General features: G+C 38.4%; 1 protein-coding gene across 1 annotated transcript; it reads right to left on the bottom strand.

Annotated features, from left to right (window-relative positions):
* Window positions 1-1,535: 1,535 nt before the first annotated feature.
* Window positions 1,536-25,749, bottom strand: RAB38 (RAB38, member RAS oncogene family). The gene is made up of 3 exons (XM_062567352.1): window positions 25,501-25,749; window positions 17,900-18,180; window positions 1,536-5,988 (listed from the first exon to the last, which is right to left on the bottom strand). The coding sequence occupies exons 1-3, from the start codon at window positions 25,703-25,705 to the stop codon at window positions 5,836-5,838; spliced, it is 639 nt and encodes a 212-aa protein (XP_062423336.1). The 5' UTR covers window positions 25,706-25,749; the 3' UTR covers window positions 1,536-5,835.
* Between the last annotated feature and the right edge of the window lie 208 nt (window positions 25,750-25,957).

Raw genomic sequence — 25,957 nt, 5'->3', positions numbered from 1 at the left:
AGGCATCTTTTTGTTGCCAGTGAGTGCTAGGGAGTCCTAGCTAGGTTGCAGATGCTTTTGTCCACCCTGAATACAGTTCTATTCCTTTCCTCCACATCCATTATGTTCGTCTCCTTTGTAGGACTTGATATGGGGCTGAACTGTGTTTGCAAGAAGAACATTTTGCAATGGTCCCTTTCTTGCATGCTTTGTGAAAGCCAAAGGCATGGATTCACAAAATCAGAAGATATATGGATAGATTAGCATGTGAGTTAGGTACCCAAATGACCTTTTTGATGCTTGAGAAAATACTTAGGCACCACTGACATTTAAACCTTTAACAAAGTTGCCATTTCTAAAGGAAAGTGTGGCTTGTCTTTTAAGACTATTTAAGCTCTGTAGATGCTTGGTGCAAACATTGCAGTTTTTTGTAGCTGCAGAATTCAGCTACTAAGGCTTAACTTGAAGCTCATCTCCTGGAAGAAACCAGGCAAATATCAGACTAGAACAACTTCCTCCTGCTATTGACAGGTGGAGAAGTCTACTGGACATGTTCATTAGCTTTGCTTCCACTCTGGGGAGTAGCATGCTGTGGCTTTGCTCAGCTTAATATCTTATTTTTGTAAACTATTATTATTGCATTTGAAACATAAAACATGGAGATGCCAGTCTTAATTCGGCAGCTGAGGCACTGCAACTGTAAAGGAGATGGTTTTCAGGAAATGAGCATTCCCAAATTGTTCACTCCAAGATATTTCCTCATTATAAGCTGATTGTTCAGTATAGCTGCAACAGTATCAGGAAGTGCTGAGGATTTTATTGTGAGTCTTGCAGCTCACCCAACCATTCCTCCAGAAAATCTCAGTTTTTGTTGCCAAAAAACACAATGTCAATTTTCTTGTGGTTGCAGAAAAGCTGAAAAAAAGTAAAATAAACACTAAGCTCGCACTGCAAGTAATCACCTCCTTTTGAAAAAATGTTTTGATCTGTAAGACAATCTAATAATTTTACAAACAAGAAGGGAATCACAAAAGGTCAAGTACATAACAGTGCTGCAAATACCAGTTTGCCCTGGCAGCTGAAGATGAATGTTGAATGCAGTTCCTAGATCCTGGACGTGCAGCTGCCTAGTTTGCAAGTGTGGCCCATTTATTACCTGGCCAGAGCTCCAGGAGTTGAGCATGTGGTTAATAATGAGCCCCAAATTGATGATTCATCTATCTGTGAGCCAAAAATTATGTCTGTAAAATCAGACTTTGAACTGAGGTTCTTTCAAGAGCTGAAGCCTTAAACTGCATCTGGAATTATATATCAAATAGAAATGAGGAAGGGAGAAAAGATGGAAAGTTTCTCTCTCAGATCTGTAACCCTTTAATCCATGTCAGACACTGATCTTGAGGATTTAAGAGGGAGGTTGTATACGTCGTCAATGGTCTAAATGAAGCTATTCTAAAAAACATAAACAAAACCAAAAAATATTGGCTACCTATGAGGACAGCTGAATAGCTACTTCTATGCACTTACTTTGGTTAATTAATTTTTTAAAAACACACATATTTTATGTTTCATCAGAAAGATCTTTTTATTACTGCAGAACATTTGGTCACTTGCATAAATACTGGTGCAGTATTTTCTTTGACTGTTTACCGGTAATTGACATAAAATTGCATTTCTCACATGTATTTATCAATCAATTTCACTTCATCCGGCTTCACAAGCTGCTTTAAGAAGTAAAAATAAAACTGCTGTTTAAGCATGCCCTTTCTCCCTCTCTCCCCCCTTTAAATGGTCAGGCAGGTTAAAATAGAAGGAAAAAAAAAGATTCCGAAAACAAAATATTGATGTCCAACAAGCCAGGTTTCATAGACAAGGTACTGTTGGGAACTAGCTGATTCCTGAATAGAAAAGGTCAATGAAATTTATAAACCAAAATCTATTGTATAAGAAGAACAGAGTCCAAATGGCTTTCCGCTGAAATCTCAAGCTGATCAAATAAATTATGACCTTTCTGGCATAACAGAGCAGAATTTACCTTCCATTCCAACAGTTTTCCTGTCTGAAAAGGGAAGTCAATAATATTCACATGCTTTCCAAGGAGCTTAAGACTATCAAATTTTGTTTGTTTGGGGCATCAGAGATGAAAAGTAAAACAGACGTCCCTGTCACGGCTGGTGGCGTGGCTGAGTTGGTAAAGGGAGCCTTGGAGCGGAGATGTTCAGACACCGTTTGCTGAGTGTTTAGAACTGGTCCCTCGCTGCCTGGCGCCTCACGTGTGCGTCAGCCGGTGGCCCGGGGTGCTGGGACACCGCAGAGAGGATTTTGTGGAGGGCTGGGGTGATGAAGAATTCTAAATGCACCTTGCGGTATCTTTCCCAACAAGGAAGGCCATAGAGACTCATGCCTTGTATTATACATTTTAAGCAGAAGAGGGAAATGTTTCAGGTCAAAATGGCTCTGCAGTGAAAGCACCTGGCCCCTAATGACCACCAAAGGTAGTATGGAATGTAACCATGAAATATAAGGAAATCCAACTTATTAGGGACTGATACAGTGTAATTAAATTTTACATTTGTTCCTGAAAGGGTTTCAGCACAAATTGTGCTCATTAATTTTAAATTAAAGCTTCATTCTGGACTGCCTACGACAATCCCTTCACGAAGACGCTCTGTTTACTGGATACACAAGTGGCTTTCACGCATTTATTGTATTATAGCAAGATACTTGACAGATTCTTATCACTTCAGTACAAATAAATTTGAACATTTGGAATTGTGCAACCTTCCACCAAAGCCTAATTCTCAGTGATACTCTTCTAATTCTTATGGTGTGAATATGTTTGATTTCAGATCTTTACACCTCGTACAATCCTTAGTCTTCTAGACTGCCCTATCTGCCATCTGGTGGAAAATCAGGCTCAAAATCTTTACTGTAGTGAAAGAAGACCCAACAGAAATACGGAGAACAGATGATGACTTTGTATTTTAAAGGAAGTTTTACAACACATTGAAGAAAAAACCCTAAGTGTCCTTGAAGAGTTTTATTTATGTTTCTTTTTAATTATTGTTATCCCAAGACTTTGGCCATAGTTCTTGTAGAGACATTTGTGAGTAGAAGTTATCAGTATGTTTAATGAATGTTGACTGGAAACCATCAAAGACAAATGATCTGAAGATAACTAAAACTCATGAATATCTGCTATATTTGGTGCAAGTTGAGTGCATACTAATTTTTGGAAGAAACGACAACTTCCTCTGCTCTACCTGAAGCATCCAGTTTTATAAAGCATGGTTTAAGATTCAGCTCATGAAACTTAGCCCTTTAAAAATCATCTAAATGTCTATATTCTTGTGATCCCCACAATGCTGGCTCAAAGTATAAATTAAGTGTTGCCCTTGATAAAGCATCCATACCACTTGACTTAAATAATGCTTTAAATTTGAAATAGCTGACCTGGCACTAGGTCTGCACTGAAGCTTTGCTGCTGAGATTATTAAACTAGTAGCATGACATCAGTGCAGCCCCAGTTTATGTTTGTAACTCATCTGCAGCTAATCTAATAAGCCTACACAGTCACACATCGCTTTTTAACCTGAACTAAGTCAACTGAGGTGGAATAACTGAAGCTAATTGTTGCAGCACAGACAAGCCTTGGATAGATCTAAAATATTAAGGCACTACAGCACCATGTATTCATGCTAGAGGGCACTCATATTTCATTCTGAACAGTAATAGAGCTTGGCATTTGTATAACATGTATCTTCAAACCACCGTGCCAATAGTAACTTTCAAGGAGTCCTGTGAGGTAGGTGTGTACATCAATCCCTATTTAACAGATGAGGAAACTGAGGCAGAAAGGTTAAATTATTTGACCGATATGACAGCAGGAGCCTGTGTTAGAGGATGACACTGCAATCAAGACAACTTGAAAATCTCTCTCCCTGAAAAAAGCCATCTTATATATACGCACGCGCGCGCGCCCGCGTGTGTGTGTGTGTACATATATATGTATATATGCATCCACCTCTGTGTGACTATGGCTTAATTCTTGATCTGCTTTTTATTTTTAAAAGCACAACTCTTGCTTTCTTTCTCTAAAATTCTGTGACAAAAGCATATTTACAGTTTAAGGCTTTAGACAGAGCATGTAACAGACTATATCTCTGCCTCTGGTTCTTTGTAGTGGATATATATTAGTAGATGATTTAATATTAATAGATGATTTTTAGTAATAGACTAAACTTGACGCGTGAACTCCATAGGTCTCAAAGGATAAGGCCGCCCTATTTTGTTTTGTTTTGTTTTTCCTAGCCAGTGCCTATTTACTAGCCTTTGAGAGCTTTACCCTTTCATTTCCAACTAAGATCCAGTGGAAAATTGCAGTGACGTCTGCAAGTCCTGTTCTGCCCCCTTGCCTCTGCCGGATTACACATCTCTAAAGACAGAAACCCAAGACAGTTCCTAACACTGCAAGTTCACGGCTTACGAAGGAAAAGGCTGGGAACAAGAAAATGGAAGTGATTGGTCTATAGTCCTATAGCAGGAGACAGGCAAAGCTTGTCTTGCAGGGACTTGCAGCCACATGCCAACACTTCTTGTCTAGACAGACTTGGAATGACTTCACCAACCTTCATATTTTGTGAAATGCTGAAAACAACCATTGCATTTCCACAGTATAGATCAACAAATTCTGCAAATATATTCCAGGAGCGTTTCTTCCAAAGACTGTTTGATTTTGCTTTCTATGATGATTCATGCAATTGTATTTTTTAGAAGAATGTTTTCAGAAAGCAAAGACAGCCATACCCTGGTATTTGACAAGCATGCATTCCTGCAAACCTCAACAGTTAGCATTATGATGGATAGTGAAGCCATTTTTCCCATGAGAATCAATGTTTTGAGACAGATGCATTCAGGAATTTACGGAATACCCATAGTTTAGAAATGCAGGGACAATATATGTGTCAAGCAGGGTGCAAAGGCTGAAACAAACTCACTAAGATTTGGAAGAGATATTGACTTACAGGAACAGATAACCTTTTTGAAAGCTCTCAGCTGCTTCACCTGTGAGACTGAACTCCTCTTTCCCTGTTTTTCCACCCCTCACCCTTGATTGATGTAGCTGATCTTGCTTCATCTGAAGACAACGATGACAACAGTAAGAATATGACTCTTCAGAAAGAAGCAGCAAAACACACTAAGATCTACATCGGGGTTCGGCTCACAGGTTGGGATCTTCTGGAACGCTGAACAATGTGAAAGGTCACTCTGTGCTGAACTCCACCACTCCCTCCACAAGGCTAAACCCGTAAGGTAAATGTTTCACAATGACCATTCTTGCTGCCTCTTTCTGAACAGGTATATTTTTATCATCATCATCATCTTCCTCATTTGAAACCAGATCATTCAATCATGAAGGGTAAAAAGACAATGTAATGATGATGGTTGCCAGATCTGGGCACAGAATGATCTGTGACAGAACTCCAAACGAAGGGTTGGAGGAGTGACGGATAAGTGGTATATTGCTTCAGTCACACTGTAAATGAGAACTTTCACACATCACATCATTGCAAAGATGATACAGGTTTGGATATTACTGGTGGCAATGCTACGCAGTCAGGAAGCCCAGTCCTCACCCTGTGTTTGTCTGATCGGCAGCCAAATACAATTTTGAATGATTTCTACCAATGAATAGCTCACAATAAATTTTAGCTGTCCAAAATTATCAAAAAAAATAACCACCATAATTTTTAGAAAAATGCAATGTGCTTATGGACAATCTGGGCGGACTGGATACGTTGGATAAAGCATACACTGTGAATCATATTTGTTCAACTCTTGTAATGGTCTGGAAGTCTCTTAGGATTTAAAACAAGCCGAACAGCTGACAATCTTGGAGGAATTCAAGTGTGGTTTTATAATATCTGGTTCAATAGACTGAACTGGATCACTCTCACTAGCAATTATGTGTTTCACTAAACATCTGGAAGCTTCATTGATGTTTATATTTTCCTGCAAGTGAAAGAGAAAGAGAGGTTGATTAGTCAATATTAATTATACCATGCTCTATATTTCCTGTGTGTAATTAAACTTTTCTCTGGGCAACATCAGAAGTTTACTTTCCTTAAAATCAGCTTTTAAAAACTGACTGTACTAAATAACGTTTACTGTAGATTTTAAATTAGTTAGGTTTTATTCATACTATGACTCATATCTCTTTTAAATTATACACAGAACTCTCTTTAAATTACCCCAAAGCCTCGGTTATTTGATTGCTTCAATAAGCTAAACAAACAAATGCCAGAGAGATGTTAAAGACAAATGCCCGAAGTTAAGCTCCAAAATCCATATTTCAATGCATGAATAACGGTTATTTTGATTTTCAAATTATTAAGAACCTAGTAGTGATTGCAGCCATCAATAGCACTTATTTTTTAAAGCCTTTTCTACCATTTTCATGCAGGTTTTGCTGTACAATGCTCACAGAGAAACCTGTGATGAACAGCTTCACTGAACAAATAATACAATTTCAAGTTATTCACACAACAAAACAACAAAAAAAAAAAGAATGTAGCCTTTATATTCAGCTTTTATTTTTGTTGAGGCAGAGTTATTTCCAATGTACTGTTCCAGTAGAAATACATCACCATTGGTTTAATTCTCTAGGCATAATCCCCACTCTAGGGGTTCAGAACCAAAGGAAAAGCACTTCTTTTCATACATGTACCTTATTTCAATAGCATTTTACTCTTCCTCTGTCTGTGGAATAACCAAAGCCAAAACAACCTGATCAGTAAGACATAGCACAACATATAAAATAAGTAGTAATATCGAGTGAGGATTTTTTTTTAATGATGACCACCAATATGGCTGGAAGGAATAATCAGGAATTCTGGTATAAAAGACACTCTTCAATCCCAACTACTGGCATTGATCGCTTATTACATATGACAGGAGGTAGAATTCTCACTGTGGCTTCACTCTCCTGGGAAATTTTGTACAGATATGTACATACTGCCCTTGCCTCGTGAAGGTGATGTGTTTATTTACATGCTAAGACTGACTTAGGTTTCCAAGCTGAGCCTGGGACCTGTTGCCCTGAAACCATACACACTCATGCACACAGAACCAGGCAGTCAACCCTCAGCAAGTGCTCAGTGTTAGCTCAAGATCACTAACAAAATAATCTGTGAAGTGTAACATGAGAAACACCTTTTCCATATATGCATGTTCAAAGAAGTCAGTTGAGATGCTTGAAATATGAAACTTGTCTGGAAAAAAAAAAAAAAAAAAAAAGATGAATGGAACCAGAGCATATCTATGTGTGTTTGAGTACAGGTGATACCATTAAATGAAAGAAGAAAGCCAAAGTAATGAGTTCTGTGAGGCTGACTTCTAATCTTGCAATCGATGGCAAAACTCCATAAATTCAACTGACTGTTCCTTTGCACCACAGTAAAGGGCTGAAATCAAGGGAGCTAACAGAAATGTTAATGACAGCCAAGATTTCACAGGATTCTGCAAACACACAAACGAGCTTAAATACTTGAACTTTGACCTGTAAAGAATATTGGGTAGTTGTAAAAAAAAAAAAAAAAAAAAAAAAAAAAAAAAAAAAAAACAACTTTTTTTCAATTCATTTATATACTAATCTCAAAAAAGAACCAGCTCGGTACTAAGATGTCAAAGTGTTACTACATCACGTCATTCTCTGTGACCAGACAACCAAATTCCTCAAGCATGCAACAAGTCTTTTTTCAGAGCACTGTGAAATTTAATTAGAAAAAATGGCCAAGGAAAAATAGTCTCACAGCACTGCTTAGAAAGCTAAAAACAAAGTGGGCTCATTTAATGCACAAATACACACAAATAAAACCATTTGCATTGTGTTTTCTGTTATTAATGAAGTGATAAGCATTTCATTTACCCACTTGCTGCTGCTCTTCCTGGATGGCAGTATGCATTTCTGCAAAAATGTCTTAGTGACTATATGAGATTGTACCCAAATCTGGTGATGTTCAGATATATTAACAGAAATCCTCTTTGGTACGTGCTTAGGATCAGTGTTTTCTAAGGGTAGGAAAGGGGCAATGAAACATGGCCCAAAAAAGCATAAAATGTGTGTAAGTGGACATTTTCTATCCTCACTAGCACTAGACAGAATTTCAGGTGCCAGAACTGAGCCTAAAAATTCAGGAAAAAAATGCTCTTTTACATCACCCAAAATTTTCACCTGACCCAAAGCAAATTGGATCATTAAATCATCCACAGATTCTTGGGAAGAAAGCCTAATCTGAACATGCAAATATCGTTTTGACAAAGAGTAAAAATATTTTATTTAAAAAATATCAAAATTTTCATTTTGTTTCTCTTTTTCTGCACTGCTCTTTCTCCCTATAAAATGCTTTACCAAATATGACCTATATTCCTGTCTGCTTTGTTAACTGCGTGCTGGATTGAGTTTACTATTGGCCTGATGGGCATTTGCCCAGACCAACTGAATATTTCGGGAATTTCTAATGTGCATCAGTGATGCTAAAATTCAGTTCTTTGCTCCATGCAAGGAAACGGGAACAAAAAGTCCCTTCATCGGTTGAATGCACTGGATCAGAGAGACTTCTCCTCCAGCTCTTGGCCCAGGGACTCCAGAGCATTTGTAGGACCTGCAGAGCTGTCTGAGCTGTGAGGATGACAATTTCTGGCAGAGGACATGCGGAGCAGGAGAAGAAGGGTGACTGTGGCAGCTGGCGCAGCTCTTTTCAGCCTTCTCTCCGTCGTACGGCTAAGAACCGGTACACGGCACCAACGCCATATGTTAAATCACTCGCAGCGAGGAGCCTGTGCTTACACCCCCACTGCAATCCCTGCTGCTCCAGCTCAATGCCTTGACCGCTTCTTCACTGATCCCTTTCGTTATAACCCTAATCTTGTGGTGTCTGCTTCAGTGTCCCGGGTCTGTGGATCAGACTTTGCTATATTCTGGCTGCTTTGCTGGTCTGTCTAATGAAATATTGATTTCTACACCTCTCCACCTACAGTGTGTTTTGCAAAGAAATCGATATTCTGCTAGGCAGCAAAGTAGCCGCAGACAGTAGAAGGTGATCTGCTATCCAAACACAGACACCCACAGACTTGGCAATTTTAGAGCGCAGGAAGTGCTGAAAGGCAACCTAGGGAAGGATAGATTGCAGGGAGACGTGAAAAGCCACCCAACAAACACAAAGAAACTAATAACGAGGAAGTAACGATGGACAGAGAGGAATAATCACACCTACCCTATTAGTTGTACTAAACTGTGGAAACAGCCCCCATTGTGCTTAAGAACAAAATTCCCTGTATTTCAAAGAAACAATGAAAATACAGGTGAAATTATGTCTTTTTCTTGGTCTCTACACTGAAATGCCATAACTATCAATCTCCCTTATAGCTGTTGCTGTACGGAGAACCACACAGGAGCTGCGATGCCAGGCGCAGTTCTGATTTCCGTGTGTGCACGTGTGTGTGTGTGTGTTTCTACCATCTTCCTTTTGCATTCTGAACCAAATAGCCACATATTTACTTCACTGTAAGGGGCATACTCAGCCTCCATGGAGGAGCCATTTCTGAACATCCTGCTGGGGTAACAGGTTCCTCCAATTCTCGAGGCAGCATCAGCAGCACCTGTGTTGCTGTAGCTTGTTTTCCGGACTCCTCTGAGGTTTCTTTTACCTTCACAATTTTGTAAAGACTGGGGAAGTTCTGCTATTACTCAGCACTGTATCTTTGATATGCTTATCTTCATAGCATCTTTCTGAGGCAGGGAAATGCTGCCCGGGCTATTTACCAAAAGTGGAAATTGCAGAGCCCTAAACAGCAGAAACTGCAAGAAACCTAGTACAGTGCATGGTGGCTAGTCGGGAAGTGAGAGATGGCCCAGACTGAGGTGCCCACATAATAAGGTGGAAATTCAGCACCTCTCAAGCCTGTGGGAGACTTTTAACTATAAGATCAAAAGGGAAAGGATCCAGCCCAAAATATGGTGCCTCTCTTGCTCCTCCCCATTTTTCTCTACTTGACATCCTGACTTAGGAGTCTAGCTTTCAGGAAACCCTTTCCTGGGCATCCCTCTTTGCACTGCCCATGCACATGAGGTGTCTAATGTTTCTGTGACTTTAGTGTCTAAGTATCCCCAGCAGCTGAAAGAAATTGCCTCCATGCTCAGTACTGCAAGAGCTAAGTTGTGAATCCAGCCCTGTGTGATTTGACCTGAGTTAATCTGCAAATGTGTATCAGAACAAGGACCTGAACCCAACTCCTTCATCTCATCAAGAAGGAGTAAAAAAGTAGAAATCAACGCATATATCTCCTTATTCTACTACTAAACAAAGCCAGATAGAGACAACTCTGAACAATCTTTGAAGACCAGAAAGGAACACTGAAAGGCACAAATGAAATTACATTTTGCTTTGTAGATAGATTTTCTTCCAAGGTACCTATTTAAAGGGCAGTTTTATGAAAAGAATATCAACTCTGTGTGTGGAGGCTTTACATGACTTTGATCCTGTTGCTATAGGAAGCAATGTCATAATCTTGTAATGCAATATTCAACTGAAGGGAAAATAAATACTTTACTAACTGTGTCAAAGCAGTAAAAAAGGACAATGACCTTCTTTTTATTCTGGATTGCTTTCCCCCTAAATTGTCTTTTTTTTTTTTTTTTTTTTTTTTTTTTTTTAACACAAATGTAGAACATTAACATTTAGGGAATTCCCTTTTACTGTATGAAATAAATCCCTTTAGACAAGATTAGCTCTTACTAGTATTAGCTGAAAGAAAAAAAGACCTTTGCTAGTTTTATGGGCCTACCTCACTGCCAAATGAAGCATTTTATTCTTTGCCATGCAGATATTTTAGATTTATCAGTCTGGTTGTTTCAAGTATAAAACTTTTCCTTCTCTACCCTCGGATAGTTTCTTTCTCTGACCATGAATCTGATGCTTTTGAATCTGAACTTGCAAGTTAGGGAGAAGAATGAAACGTATACAGGCATAGCTGCCCAGCAAAGACACTTAGCAAGGTCTAAACCCTTAGAGACATGAATCTTTGACTCTACCACTGGAGTTAAAGGAAAAAAAAAATCCATTAAGTAAATAGTAACAACACTTCCAGGCATTACCTGGGAACCTAGTGAGTATCACAGAGTTTCCACACTTTCTATAATGCATCAAAATCCAGGAGCTAGGATATGGCTTTCAAGACATTTTAACCTGCACTCCCCTGGAGCAAGCACTCTAAAAGAATGACTACATGTGCAGCCTTAGCAAATCTCCCTTGGAAACCACTGACAGTAGAACAACATTAAGGTGTTGTGCAGTACTGCTGTAGTTAGACTTCTAGAAAGACATAGTGGTGCAAGTTTAAAGACGTTCAGATTCGTGAACATGAAATGCATGGACATTGAACTGCTGTGACTACACTCCTGAGAACAAGTTGCTTGCTGTGACTGAATTCTTAGAGCTGGTTGGAAATTTTGTGACAGAAGACCTTTCCCTCAGAAGGAGGTGGCCTGCTGACACGGTTGTAGAATAACGCGCCTACGCGCACACTTGCTGCACACACTGCCTTGCATCCATGGGCTTCCAGGACAGAAGGACCAGAGCAGCGCTTCCTTCTAACTCCCGAGCTCAGCCAAGGGCTTCATCAGATTTTAACTTTTCCTGTACCAAGCAACTTGATTATTTAGAAACAAAATTTGTGGATTTTCCTTTTGCAAGGAAACATCAAAACTTCCAGACTGATGTGGAGTGTCAAAAATGTTGGTATTTACAGTTTTTGGCCATTATTAAATAATGCTGTATTTTGTCAAGTGATCCAGAGAGCTGCAGGATGGGCCCAACATCTGTATCATGATCTAAAGCAACTCCTCTTCATTTAGCTATGAGAAACAAATTCTGCAGAAGATTCTGTGTAGAATGACTGCATAACTGAAAGGAAATCTTCTGCCTTAGGTGTCAGCTTCACTTCCTGGTCTATAGTAAAAACTGATATATTTTCTAAGGCTTTGTGCAGTGAGATGGGTTAGACATTTTGAAGGATGAATTAAAAAGACAGGGTGGAGAACCACACTTTGCTAACTGGACCTGGCAGTGTCAAATGGAAGGCTTTAGTTTCATTTGCCAAGTCAGCAGATTAGACGTGATGTGTCAGCCCAATTCAAATACATGTCCAAATCTAGTTTGTCTTTATGGAAACAAAAAACACATATTCTGTTCCTCTGCAAACCTATCATACGCCTTGATTTTAACTTTCATATTACTTATGTAGTCAGAAGAATTTAGAGTTTAAATGTGGAACAGCAGAGCTTGATTCATATATCTTCATATATCTCAGAGTTCTCTGGTAAGACAAGCAAAATATTGTTACTCTTGCTTTATAGGAGAAGAGAAGATCAGAGGAAAAAGTGACTTTCTGAAGGTCACCTGGCAGATTAGTGGCAAAGAGGACTTCTGATTCCTAGTCCAGTGTTCGGGCATTACGACACTGTATGGCCTGTCAGAGAAAGGAAGTATTAGTTTCCACTTTTTCCAGAGGAGGAAAGTTTATATAACCTTCTTCAAGTCCATTTGGGATGTGCCCAAATAGCACAAAAAGACTCCGTGCTCAGTCTCCAGGCCATAATGCACAGCAGAAAAGGATTTATTTGTCTTAGTATAGATCAATAAGGATCTGAAAAGTGTGGCTAACAGCCATTCTGGGTAGCTTAGACAAAACCTAAATGCTTTTTCACCTATTTCTATTTTCTTGACAGAATATTATAGCAGGAAAAAGAGGAACTTAAATGTAATTGGAGAGCAACCTTGCTCAGTTGAATAGTATTTCTAAATAATTTCTAAAATAGGGATTTTCAAACATATGCAATTTTGACTGACTTGTCTGCATTGATATACAGGTTTTGTTTTCATTACAGAGTGATAATAAACTTGCAATTGCTGTTCTACTAATCCAAGCCTAAAGCTCACCTCTTTGAATTGGAAACGATAGTGAAGATATTTTAAAGACTTCAACATGCGAGTGGAGTTCTTGGCTGCACTGGCCACACGTTGGATGATTAAATGTGTGATAGAAAGGAAAAACTTCCTTGCTTTAGAAAATACATCTTTCATAACAGCTCTGCTAATGCAATTCACTTAAGAATTTACTATTAAATGTTATTTCACAATGGTCTGGGAATGTGTATTTTACACCGCAACCTTTACGAGCAAACAGAATATGCATACCTAAAAGAGACTAGGCTCTTCACTAGAAATACGGCAATGCATATAACTTATGACCATCCTGCACTGAGCTGTTGCTCAGCAAGGCTCATCTGACATGACGAACTATCACAACAAATTCTTCTGTCTTCATAGGGAGCAGAAGATTGGAACAGACTGAATATTTCCTCTAGACTAATGTAAGAATCAAAACTAGTATAAGAGAATGCATTAGGTGGCCCAAATGTTTTGTATTAAGGTTGTTAAGTTAAGAAAAACAGCACCAGGGAATGATACAAAGATGTCTTACGATGTAATCTGCCAGAGTTACAGACAAAAATTTCAACCCCCAGCAACCTGAAATATGGCAGATACACATATAGAATGCTACTTCCTGCAAGGAACCATAACTAAAAGATGTATTTTTATAAATAATCACCTTTGTTTTTCCAAAAGGCATAAATCATATTCAGTTTGCACTGAAGGCTATAACATTTCCAAGCACATCTCCAGAAAACCTCTGGAGATCTAATTATAACAGGATTCCACAAAAAAAGAGTTATTATTTATTTGAACTGCTAAAACTGCTAGCTGCAATATGATGACTTCTCTGCCAGTGTTATTCCACTTCAGAAAAGAGTTTCTATTCTCTATAGCAAACATAGCTATGTTTTTATTTCCCTAGACCTGCGTTCAATTATTTAATATGCCCTAGGCTAAAACAATACTGGATACATGTCTCATCCAATATTTTAAAATAACAATAATCACAACTTTTGTTTAGAAAAAAAGCGTAGGTTTTAGTTCAGAACTTAGACCAAGGGGGAAACCTATCCTGATATAATTTGTCTTAAATATTGTGTGTGTCTACTCTTCTTAGTGGAATTACTCTGCTTTGCATCATTTTGAACTCAGGACCCTACAGTTCCAGATTGCAACCAGGTGAAGGGAGTGTATGTAAACATTTCAGTATATCAGACCTTAGCCTGTAGTCTATAGCTTCACAGAATAGATTGATAACAGTTGTGTGTCCTCAGCTCTTACTGCTCACTTCAAAATGGCTCTTCAATGCAAATTTTGTCACAGCTCAGAGCCTTTCTGTTCCTGCCGGATTGCGCTGATATTCTGAGGACTGCTTGGCTAGCAGATATTTCTGAGTTCGATAAAGTAAGAAGCATTGAAATATTTCCTCTGCTTAAAATACTTCAAAGCCATAATTCTATGTGTTTTAGAAAAAAATTAGACTAAATTTTCCTCTGTTAATGACATTTTTAACTTTAATCGTCCTTTACACTACCATAGTTCTTCCCAAGACTGGCTACCCTATACCATCATGGTAACATATCTCTGCCGCCTATGAAGTTGTTTGCAAATTCATCCTCTACTATGATGACTTTAGATGGCAAATGGCATGATAAATGTGGTTGTTCTTTTTGCGAGGTGGACAGATGCTCGCTGGGAGCTCATTTGGTTTCCTTTCTCATACGCTAACCAGCTATGAGCAGCTGCATGACTGCTAATCTGAACCACCAACACAGAATAGCGAAACTCTTGCATTAAATAATGGTTCTCCCTGTTCCTCTCAATCTCTTCGTCTTTTAGATACAAATGTTTTAAAACAATCTGCTATTCATTTCTGTTCACGTGATTTTTGTGGTGATTTTATCCTCTGGCCTTAGTTTTCAGTGAACTGGTCCTTGTCTCCCAGAAATATAAACTCATGTACATGTCAGAAATGAAGAAAAATAATTCCGCAGGAAACTGCCATATGCTATTTCATATATCTCTGGTGAGCTAGATCCTAAATACCAGCAACTGGATATTTCCTGTTATTGAGGCCTGAAAAGGCAGTTGGACACGTAGTAGGATAATCATAAGTGCCAAACATGTAATTCTTATAGAAATTATTGTAGTTTGTCCTGTAATAATTCCATAATTCCCCACATCTTCCAGTGGCAGATGCTATTCCAAATGTTTTACTCTCTTTGGGTTTTCTTTTTTTCTGGAACAACTAGCTTTCAGTCATAATTATCATGAAGAAGCTGATCTAAGAAATCTTGGCCTCTTTCTTAAACCAGAATTAGACAACGCTCATAGTAAAAGTTTGGCTACCCCAGAGAGAAACACTGAACTGTAGTGGCATCAAATAGCATAAATTAGCAGAGAACCACAGACATGAATTCAAACCATGTCCTGCAAGTGCTGAAATACAAAGGACACAATTCGTAGAGCATGAAAATTAATGCACTGAGCTAGACCAAAACAATGCCCTAAAAATGGCATTTTGAAGAAGCAGGGACTAGTTTTGAGACACATCCCATAGGAAGGCAAAGGCACTGACCACAAAGACATTTCAGCTCACAGCTCATATGATGCTTGAGGCAGTCGAGACACATTAGACATGCTGGTTAATCACCTACTGTTACTCGTTGATTTGAGATTTCTGCTGACTGCAAGAGGGACTTATTTTAAATATTAATGCTTTAAAAAGGAGTCAAGATGAGAAGAGTAAAATGCATGTATGCTCTCCAAAGATTCTTAAGTAACTTTCATAAATTGCCTAAAAGAAATGAAACAATAGAACATAGCATTTTGACTTTCAACCTACTCACAAATTAGGACACAAATTTAGAAAAAGACTCATGATGCTTAGAGCCAACTTGTTTACATTAAAAATATCCAGCTGTTCCTTGAGCTGTTAATGATGGCATCAGATGTCATAATCACATAATATAAAAAAATAGATGTCACTATGCCACTGAGATGTCATATTCAAATCGGTATTTCATATGCAGTCAAGATCCTGCCAAAAGGCAGTGTAATGACAGGCATGAAATAATTAACACTGTAGAAATTTAGGTTCCAGCAACATGGGAGCAAATATCTTTGTTACTGATGGGAATCAAGGACATGACATTTACTTTGGTTTTATGTAATGCTCTAGAAGAAATCAAAGTCCCATTGTGGCTGGAACTGTGCAAATACAATAAGGATATGAATCATACGATCTAATTTTAGACAGTTCTAAAGTGAGTTAGTATTAGGATCCCTTGGTAGTCAATGGAGAGCTGATATTCTTTTTAGCGATTCACCTGATGTTTCTAATTCAGGATGACATAAAAGTGAATATTTCTCTCCACTGACTCCAAAGGGAGTCTATGTAATTACATCACTGATCTCTAGGACTCTTACTCAGCGAGTCCATCCCTTCAGAGCCAAACAGAGCCAAATAGGGATTCAGGCACTGAGACCCTGTCCCTGTCCCAGTCCCTGAGTCTGACAGTTTAGATGGAATTTAGGTAGAGAGTCAATGGAATAGTCCAAAAACCTCTATCTAACCTCAAGAGAGCCCAAATACCGCTCTCCCTAAATTCTCCTGTGAGAACTATGAGCCAAATATACCAATTTGAGGCAGACAAAAGTCTGGAGATGTAAAATAGCATCCATATTTTATAGATGAAGAGGGCTGTACATCTACAGATGACAAGGGCTGTATTCAAAAGAAGACTAAACACATTGCAAGCTTTTGAAAATATGATTGCAGATAGTGCTGCCACATGTTTATTTTTTTCCTGATAACAACCATTTATTTATACACAGAAGCCTTGTCCATGCATATCTAAAGGCAGAAATTTTCCATGATACCTGCATTATAATCCTATTCTTCTTGAAAAGTTCCCTGTACTTTTGGAATAGATGAAGCAGAGGGGTTGGATTAGATATCTCCAGATGCCCCTTCCAACCTTCCGTGAATGCAGTGTTTACATATTAATGCAGTTACTTGGGACCTTTAATCAACCACATAAGTCAATTATGTATCTGAAAGTCCTAAAGGACCACAAGGTAGGTGCATCTGCCACAAAGTTGGTGCCATATAGTTAGAGTCTCTGAAATATTTCCCTCACTTTCAGAAATCTTCAGGCTTAGTATGTCAGCTCAATATAGCACAAATGCGTTGAGGTTACCTGAGAAATCTCTGATTGATATACAAGAGCACCATAGGCTGGATCTTTGTACTCTGAAAGCTTGGCCCAATGCCCTTTCTGATTTTGATCCATCTGATTTTTTTTATAGACATCTAGGAATTCTGAATCAAGGCTGATTCAACTGAACCAAAGAGCAGCTCATTCACCATTTTGATCAATGTCCTTCTCTTCCTCCTTCAATATATGATAAGATTTTTCTGATTTTTGGGGGGATGAAGGCTTATAACAGTCAGCATAGTGCAAGTGCTATAATGGACCGTCTTTCCTTCTGGAATCAAACACAGTGAAGCCATGGTCTCAAATTAGGATTTCTCAGGCACAAGGTTTATACAAATATTTAGAGACAATAGTCACTGTTATAATTGTGAAAAATAGCATCATATCATTTATAAGAGGTAGCTTGTGTGTTGCCACAGGTCATCTTCCTCCCCACACTATCATGCAACAAGTTGTTGACCCGTTACACACCTTGCTGGGGGCCTACCATCTTACAGTAGCTGCGTTTCAGAATGTGATGAGTAATTTACCGTGCAATGAAAGGCCTAAAACAAATGCAAATACCCATAAAAGAGCTGTATTTTTTTTACAGGTTCACCTTTAATTAATTCCACTATAATGGGAGCTAAGTAGGAATACTTTTCTACTGAGGAAAGCTAGTTTTATTCTGTATTTGGAGAAACATTTAAAAAGAAATGGAAACATTACCTTGGCTGACGTTTCAAACCAGCCCACGAACCCGTTCTCTTTGCAGAACTGATCCATCTTGATGCCGTTGTTCATAAGAACTTCTATTCCCTGGTCGCATTTGTTTGCTAAGAGGACTGTCGGCACAGGTTTGCCATTAGGAAGAACCAGCTTAGAGTCCAAATCCTCTTTCCATTTTGTTACTGCTTCAAATGTTGCAGGTCTTGTAACATCAAAGACTATAAACGCGCCCATGGCCTCTCTGTAATAGACTCTGGTCATGTTTCCAAACCTTTCCTGACCTGTGATGATGAATGTAGGGGAAAAAAATGTGAAAATCAGTACTTCCAGTTTAAGTCAATATTTCACACTAACATATTTTTTAAAAAACACTACTGAGGATAGGGCTTCCTGTTGCAAGTCTGGTATCTCTGGAAAGCTACAGTTTCTCTAAATAATATTAATCAGAATGCTAGACTCATTTGTACAAAAATGCTAGTGAATATAGCAAGAAAAAGGAGTTTTAAAGCCGCTATCCAAGGAAATATAGTAACTTTATGATTAAGCTTGTACAGCAGTATAGTCCTACTAACCTGCCAGATTTCTAGATCTGTGTGTGTGTGTGTAGTAGCACGAGTCTCGGTGTACATTACAGACAAAACATTGAGGCACAAGACTGTCAGCTTCTCGGTACTGCAGCATTATGTGAGGAGCAGCTAACACAGCTGATCTGATGCATGAAATGAGGATCCTACATATTCTCATGCAAGTGCTAATCATCAACAGTAACATACTAAAGCTCTGGAGCCCTGCCAGCATTCAAGTCATTATTAACTTACTTTTACCTGCAAATCAAAGCACAGAGTTGTGAAAGGTGAATTTCAAGCTTTATAAATACGGAAAGCATTCTAAAAACATAAAACAGCAGAGGTTCTCTGAAGATCTGTATTGCTGCAGTAGGATCTGGGAGGAAAAGTTCCACACCAGATCTATGCAGAAGCTTTAAGCTGTATTTGTTGAGATCATAGTGTTTTATGGAAACGTTTACAGCATTTATTTTAGGTAACAAAATATTATTTTATTTCAATTTGATAATTTGGAAATGTCATTTTATGTAATTAACAATGCAGAAAAACAACATATTTGATATCATAATGTATCACATCGATTATCTGTGATTTTGCTAATATATATGCTTATATATTTTTTTTTCTTGGGAATTTGAAAAATTGTTTTAGAAAATAGAAATAAATCACACATAATTTTCCTTGAAGTGAACAAACAGTCTCTATTCATCTCTACTGCAGAGTTTTGGTCTAAAAAGGAAGAATTAAAACCTCCTGAAACATCTCATGATAATAGCAGCCTTTAAGCTAGACAGCTGTTACATTTAACCGTATGCTTCCACAGTTGTGAAAACATGCTATTAAAATAAATGACACTTGCCAGAATTCTATATCTAGTCTGATTTTTTGATGTGAGCAATTCTGAGTAGGGCAGGAAGACAAGAAGATTGGCAGTCTTTCTTTTTGACCCTAGGAAAATTCCCTGTAAAAACTTTTATCTGGTGGAAGTTGTGTCATCAAATGTAAAGCTGTGATAAGAATTTAAGAGTGCTGGGTAATGGACTTCTAGACCGCATAGTTTCATTTAATGTAAACAGCATGTTTAAGGCAAGCCCTTAAAATTCACTGAATTCACATTACTGGGACAACAGCATCTATCTGTGATGTTTATCTTTGGTTTTACACGTTAGTCACTCTAAAAAGGAGAAAGTCATTCATATGATACGAAAACCAAATATGCATGTCTGCATTCTCCAAATTCATCTTAGTTTTTTTTACTTTAAACAAATACTGTTTCTCCTTGATAAAATAAGATAGAAAAGATAGAAACATATCATTTCCCAGAACATATGGTCATATCAAAACTTTGTTATGGATATACTTTATAATGTCTTATGATTCCTATCAGCGGGTTAATCAGAAGAAATATTAAGTCATGTGTTATTCAATAATCTCTTTGTTGAAAAATTGTTTTTCTCATCTACAAAAAAAATGCCTTCAAGTAAAAGTCAAGGTATGATCAGTATCTTAGCAAAGAGGTCCACAGCAACACTTATAATTAGTTTTTAATGCATATTGTATTCCAGTGATGATACTTTATAGTTCTCATGCAAAGTTCTTGACTTGCTTCCACTGTAGGTGAGATATAGATGATTTAAGAACCAGTTAAACTAAGGCCTTAATGCATATTCATTGTGACACAGGTCTCTAAGATAGGTGAGATGTCATAAAATATGCTCTGAATTATTCATTTGCAGCGTAAAATCATTCATCATAAACAAAGTCATTAGAGAAAGTAAACGCCCCTTCAATGTGTTCTTCGGGCTCATAGTGACCCACAAAGGAGTGACAAATGGTATCACACTGATTTGTCCTCCTGCTTCTAGCTGCTTTTGCAGATATCTAGATTTTTCACTGCACAGAAAACCCCATATCTATAAAAGCAGCTTTATGCAGGCAGACAGAGCTTACCAATTTCCATTAGTAATCATTTCAAAGAAAGAGATGGAATAGAGCTGCTGGCTGAATAAAGTGCCTAAATCACTTTTGAGGTGGTCTTTTTCCCTATCAATGACTATATGAACGTACTTGGCTTAAAGATATTGTGCAGCTTTGAAAGGAAAAAGAGGTGGTGTGTAAACCACAGACTTTTTAGGTCACTGGCACACTGGCTTTTACTACTATGTCATTTACATCATGAAGAAGAGATCTCTAGTGGTTATACTGGGCTTGGCATGCCAAATATTGTGCCTAAGGTCTGAGGCAGATTCCTTTTTCCAAAGCTTCTCCGTTATATGAACAAATATCTTTCTTAATAAATGAGGTTCCTAAAAACATTTCATTTAGTGGAATTACTCATGAAAATAGGTATTGTTTGATATGTAAATTTGTCAGAATCTGGCCTCAGGTTTTCAGCAATGTGAAATTACTTAGGTAGTAATTACATTAGAAAATAATCAACCATTATGTATTCAGTGGTATCTCGCAGGCAGCCTTGAACCTGCTTTATTGCAAGAGAAGCTGCAGTTAAGACACCCAGGCTACTCAGTACAGGGTCATTGGGACAGATTGGTTTTGCTTTTCATGGGAAGGATCAGAAACTTGTGAAATGCTTGTTTGCTCTGTCCCATGGTATTTTGCTGCATCTCTTGCAAGGTCACTGGCATCTGGTGTCAGACCCTGTGATTTTGATGGCCTTTGCCCATAGGAATGGTACTTCATACTGGGACTCACCAACCCTAATTTAGGCTCTGAAAAATTAACAGACTGTATCTAAGACTAGGGTTCCTCTATTGTCGACGACTGGAAAGAGGCATACCTTCAGGGATCCTCTCAGGCAGGATAGGCGTTTAAGAGAGGTCACAAAACCTTCTTTATTCTGTATTTACTCTTTACCCTCAACCCTCCAGGGAGCCTAGTGTGAGCAGCCTACCCTCAGGGGGCTCAGTACAAGATGTCTAACTGTTAAATCAGATGAATCTGATCCCACTTTGAAGCAATCCCAGTGAGATCAAAGTGCCACAGCAACAAGATTCCAATTAAAGGACAGGATTCACTGACTGAACAGCATCTTCCTGCGCAGACATTTATACTGACCTCAGTAGCATCTCTGCAGCAGCGTAAGGTATCATTTAACAGTCTTTAGGCAATGGCAGTATCAGTATCTGAGTTATCACAGGTTTTAAAAATGCACCTTACATAAAATTACCGTCATGGCTTACACAGGAACCAACAATTTCCACTAACTGCTATCAGCTCTGATAAAGTTTTAAAAATTAATGATAAGATGATAAAACTCTGATAATTTCCATCATCTCTCACACAGAATCTGAAAAAAAGGAGTATAAGATACAAATCTATGAAAACCTAAGCCACAGTTTTATCGTGTGTTTTACTTCTTACCACCACCCCTCATCCAAGGAGACAAAAGCTTCTAGGAAACAACGGGCTTTACAGAGGGCCGTCAGCCAGCAGAGGGAAGCTGTGCAGAAGAATTACTCATTTTTTGTCTTCCACTTCGAAACAGCCTTCAGAATTTTCACCCTTGAAGGCAATGGGAGTGTTGCCACAGTCTTTGTGGGACAGCACTGAAAGTTAAGCCAGCCAAGAAGGACCCTCTATTTACCACACCAGAATCTAGAAAAGCAGGCCAGGAGCTGGAAGAGGCCCACCTATCCCAGCACAAATCTGTAATGCAATAAAACCACGGCAGTGAGGGTCTTGTGCCAACTTATTTATGATGGCAGAACAGTAATTTCAAGGAAACTTAGCTAAGGAATCACCATGACTATCTTATTTATGCATATGTACTGCAATGTTTAGCAGACATTAAAGCCTCAACCATGGAGGATATACAGTGCCTGGTTTTAGTGAATGGTCCATTTACTCCTTCTAGAGATATCAGTCTTATAAAATTTAAAGCTGCTAGGACACTTTAACATATTTGTGGCAACACTGTTGGTTTTGAAGGTGAAAATGACAGGGGAGGAAAATTAAATAGCTCTCTTCACAGATATTGTGTGGATGCCTTCAATGCAGTGGACCAACCATTTACACATCTCTACTGCAGCAGAGGAGCACGCAGGAATCTTGGTCTTATAAGAGTTATGTGAAAATACAAGAAAGAGTTTCTTTTATAGTTTTCCTTCTAAGAATCTACTGGCGAATTTGAAGGATGCTCACAGAGAAGCAAAAAGAAAGGTAAGGAGGTAAAAATAGAGTGACTAAGGGCAAGATTTAAAGAGGTATGCTGTAGCAGAAGAGATGGATGATGGCACTCTCCAACTACTTGAAGGAAATGACCACCAAAACAGAGAGAGAATTTAGGACAATACAATGAAATAAAATGTGAGTGCTAGGATGTAATTAAGAGGAGGAGATTTTACTGTGCGTATCTCCTCCCACACAAAATAGTAAAAGTGCAGTCACTTGGAACATTAAGCGCTTTGCTAGATCAGACTTGGATTGGTTGATTTTAAGGCCAATGTGCTGTTACAAACATCACGACATCATAAATCATGACATTTTACCCTATTATTCATATCTTATGGACATAGCTTTATTACAAGAGAGATGTTATCTGTTAAAATCTCAAATCTTAACGTAATGCTACGTGATGCAGAATCTACCTTATCTCTGAATTACTTTCTTTAATGCTTAGTTATCCTCATTACTCACTGTTTATCCCTCATCTTCTTAAACAACTTGCTACCCACTGATGCACACAGCAAGGTGGAAGGAAGAGCACACATTATACTTGGTACTAAGTTCATTCCCTGTATAATGGAGGGAAAGGAGAGAATGTGAGAGCTAAAATGATACCTGAGATATGTATATAAACACCTATATATATACATTGGTATGAGGCATTACTGATATATTTGACACGTTTGCTTCAGTTAAAGATGTTCAAAATATTAAGCTAACACCCTTCAGTTTGGCTTGAGACAGAAAAGGTGTTGCTTTGCCAACAAACATCAACAACACAGGTTCTACCTAAAGAAGGGGAGTGCTCTGAAGAGTGGAAATTTTATTTTTCACCTCCTGTCCTTGCATATTTGTGTTTTACAAGTGGTGGCATGCGACCAGCCATAGCCAGGATAAAACATTTCCATTTCCTCCAGATTTACTCCCTTTTCATTTTTAAACATTTTTCTTTTCACTAGTCAGATGCCTTATTCATGATGACTTGCATGCCAGCATCGCACTGATCTGAATTCAGTGTTGCTTCCAGAACTTATTCTCTCTTTACAGCAACCAACAGCTAAAGCGCCATACGCAGAAGTCAGCAAAAGTGAGACAGAAACTCTGTTTATTACTGGCCGCTGTCTTGACCTTCACTGAGATGCTTTGAACGGAACATTTCATATGAAATTTAGTACTGTGCTGTAATTCTAACTGTCATGTGTGATAACTCAGAAAGCATGCTAGTCATTCAGTACTACAACTTGGTGTAATTGCTTCTGCAGCCAGACTGAAAGCTACATCATATGATCTGCCAGCACATGATTAGTAGTTTAATAAATCTCTGAAACAAGGCATACAAAATACATTCTTTAAGCCCTAAATGCATTCAGAATTTTTTACTATTAAATGCTTTTTCTCATGCAAAAAAGTATTGTTTGGTGTGTTCATATTTGTTGTTACAGTCAGCCACTTGTGAGCAATAAAAGCAATGCTTTCCTCATTATTCCAACTTTCAATAAAGCAAGCTGGGCATATGTATATTTAATATCATAAAACTACAAGATGCATATATATATATATATATATATATATATATATATATATAAAGGTTATCTAAGTTTCGCATACAGTGGTGTTGTTGCATAAGTCTTGGTACCTTGGTGCCAAATTCAGAGCTCAGATATGAGGTAACTAAATGTAGAAGAAAGGCACTCCTTTAGTCGATAAGAATGCTAAGAATTTTATTATTTCACTAGTTTTACTAGATGAATTCCAGACTTGATCCATAAACTCACAATTCAGGTCAGAAGCTGACATAGCTGCCTAACAGATAATACAATTTTCACTTCTATTACCTAATTTCAGATATAACTTCTTAATTTGGTTGAGTTTTTAAAAGGCTCTCCTTTTTCCTGTAAACTTTTGCAATATAGCTGTGCTTCATTTCTTATATATGCTAAATGAAAAATCATTACTTATATCATGTAAAATATGCCATCAAGATTAATTTTATTTCATGTACTGAATCAAAATTTCGTAATCAAAATTTTCCTTTTCTTAGAAAAGGAGGTTGCAGAGATAAAAAGTTGTGGTTTAATTTAGTTTAATGACAAAAAATTTTGAAGCACTGATTACAACGATGTCAAATTTTTTTTTCATAAAATAGTCATGCAAGACTATCTGAACTTTTTAATACTTTTTCTCTCCATACAGAGTAAATTATTATTTTTTTTTTACTTGCTACTACCATCAAGGACAAGTAAACATGAATAAATACATTTTTAACAATATCAGGCTTACTGCAAAATAGAAACGCTTTTTTTTTTCCTCAGTATGCCAGAATTTTTTTTGTATTTTGCTTGGACAAAAGAAGAGAGGAAGGAAGAAAAGAAGGAAAAAAAGGAAGATATTTTGATAAAGTAACTCAGCAATATTTGCTTTATTTAACTACAAAAATCATATTAACTATCTAGATGAAACCCTCCTCTCTTCCACCAAGTTAAACAGATGTAACTAGAAATTCTTGTCACCCTCCCTCTCATCACGGAGAACTGTTAGATTAACGAGGCAAGCTGGAGAGTGGCAGCTGCAGGGAAAGAACCAGCGCGTTCAGCGAGAGGTGCCCCTGTCACTGCCTGGGTCGAAGGGTTCAGGAGAAAAATTAGGACAAATTTCACTCTGACACCCCTACTTTGGGAGCCTGATGGCTTTAGGAGAGCTCCAAAATCTCAAGCTGTGCTAAGGTATCTTTTCCTCAGCCTTCTCTTACTGCATAGGCACCAGTAGTTTCCAACTTAAAGATCAGCACAAACAAGTTTGAGATTGTATCTTGTATCGTCCCTGGGCAGGTTTGGGGACAACAGTACTCACCAGCAATGTCCCAGAGCTGCAGCCGCACCACTGTCTCAGCATCCCAGCTGAGCACCTTCAAGGCGAAGTCTACCCCGATGGTGGCCCGGTAGTGGGGGGAGAAGTTCTGGTGGACATAGCGTTTGATGATGCTGGTTTTGCCCACTCCCAGGTCCCCAATCACAAGCAGCTTGTAGAGGTGCTCCTTCTGGCTGTGCTTCTGCATCTTTCCTCTTGCTGCGGCTGCTGCGTGTGAACCGCTTGCATGCTCTGCCCGAGGAAGCCTGCCAGCCCGAGGGGAGAGAGGGAGTGAGTGAAGCACCAGGGAGGGAGGAAGAGAAGGTAGGTGGAGGCTCTTCTCTGTATGGCAGCAGGATCGCCAGGTCCAGCAGGCAGCCCTGCTGGAAAATGAAGAAAACAAGAGCTTGAGGAGAAAAGAAATAAAAGTCTCGCTGCAAGTTTTGTGCGTGCGTGTAAA

Source organism: Rhea pennata, chromosome 1 (assembly GCF_028389875.1).
Source record: "Rhea pennata isolate bPtePen1 chromosome 1, bPtePen1.pri, whole genome shotgun sequence".
NCBI lineage: Eukaryota > Metazoa > Chordata > Aves > Rheiformes > Rheidae > Rhea > Rhea pennata.
The sequence above is the reverse complement of the archived record's forward strand: the minus strand, read 5'-3'. Positions and strand labels throughout refer to the sequence as shown.

Bases quoted from the DNA above. Each gene is read 5' to 3' on its own strand.
- RAB38 (XM_062567352.1), bottom strand. From the start codon at position 25,705: ATGCAGAAGCACAGCCAGAAGGAGCACCTCTACAAGCTGCTTGTGATT. The intron at 18,181-25,500 runs GTGAGTACTGTT...TCATCATCACAG, and splicing joins GCAGCTCTGGGACATTGCTG to GTCAGGAAAGGTTTGGAAAC. The intron at 5,989-17,899 runs GTAATGTTTCCA...TTTCACTTGCAG, and splicing joins GGTTTGAAACGTCAGCCAAG to GAAAATATAAACATCAATGA.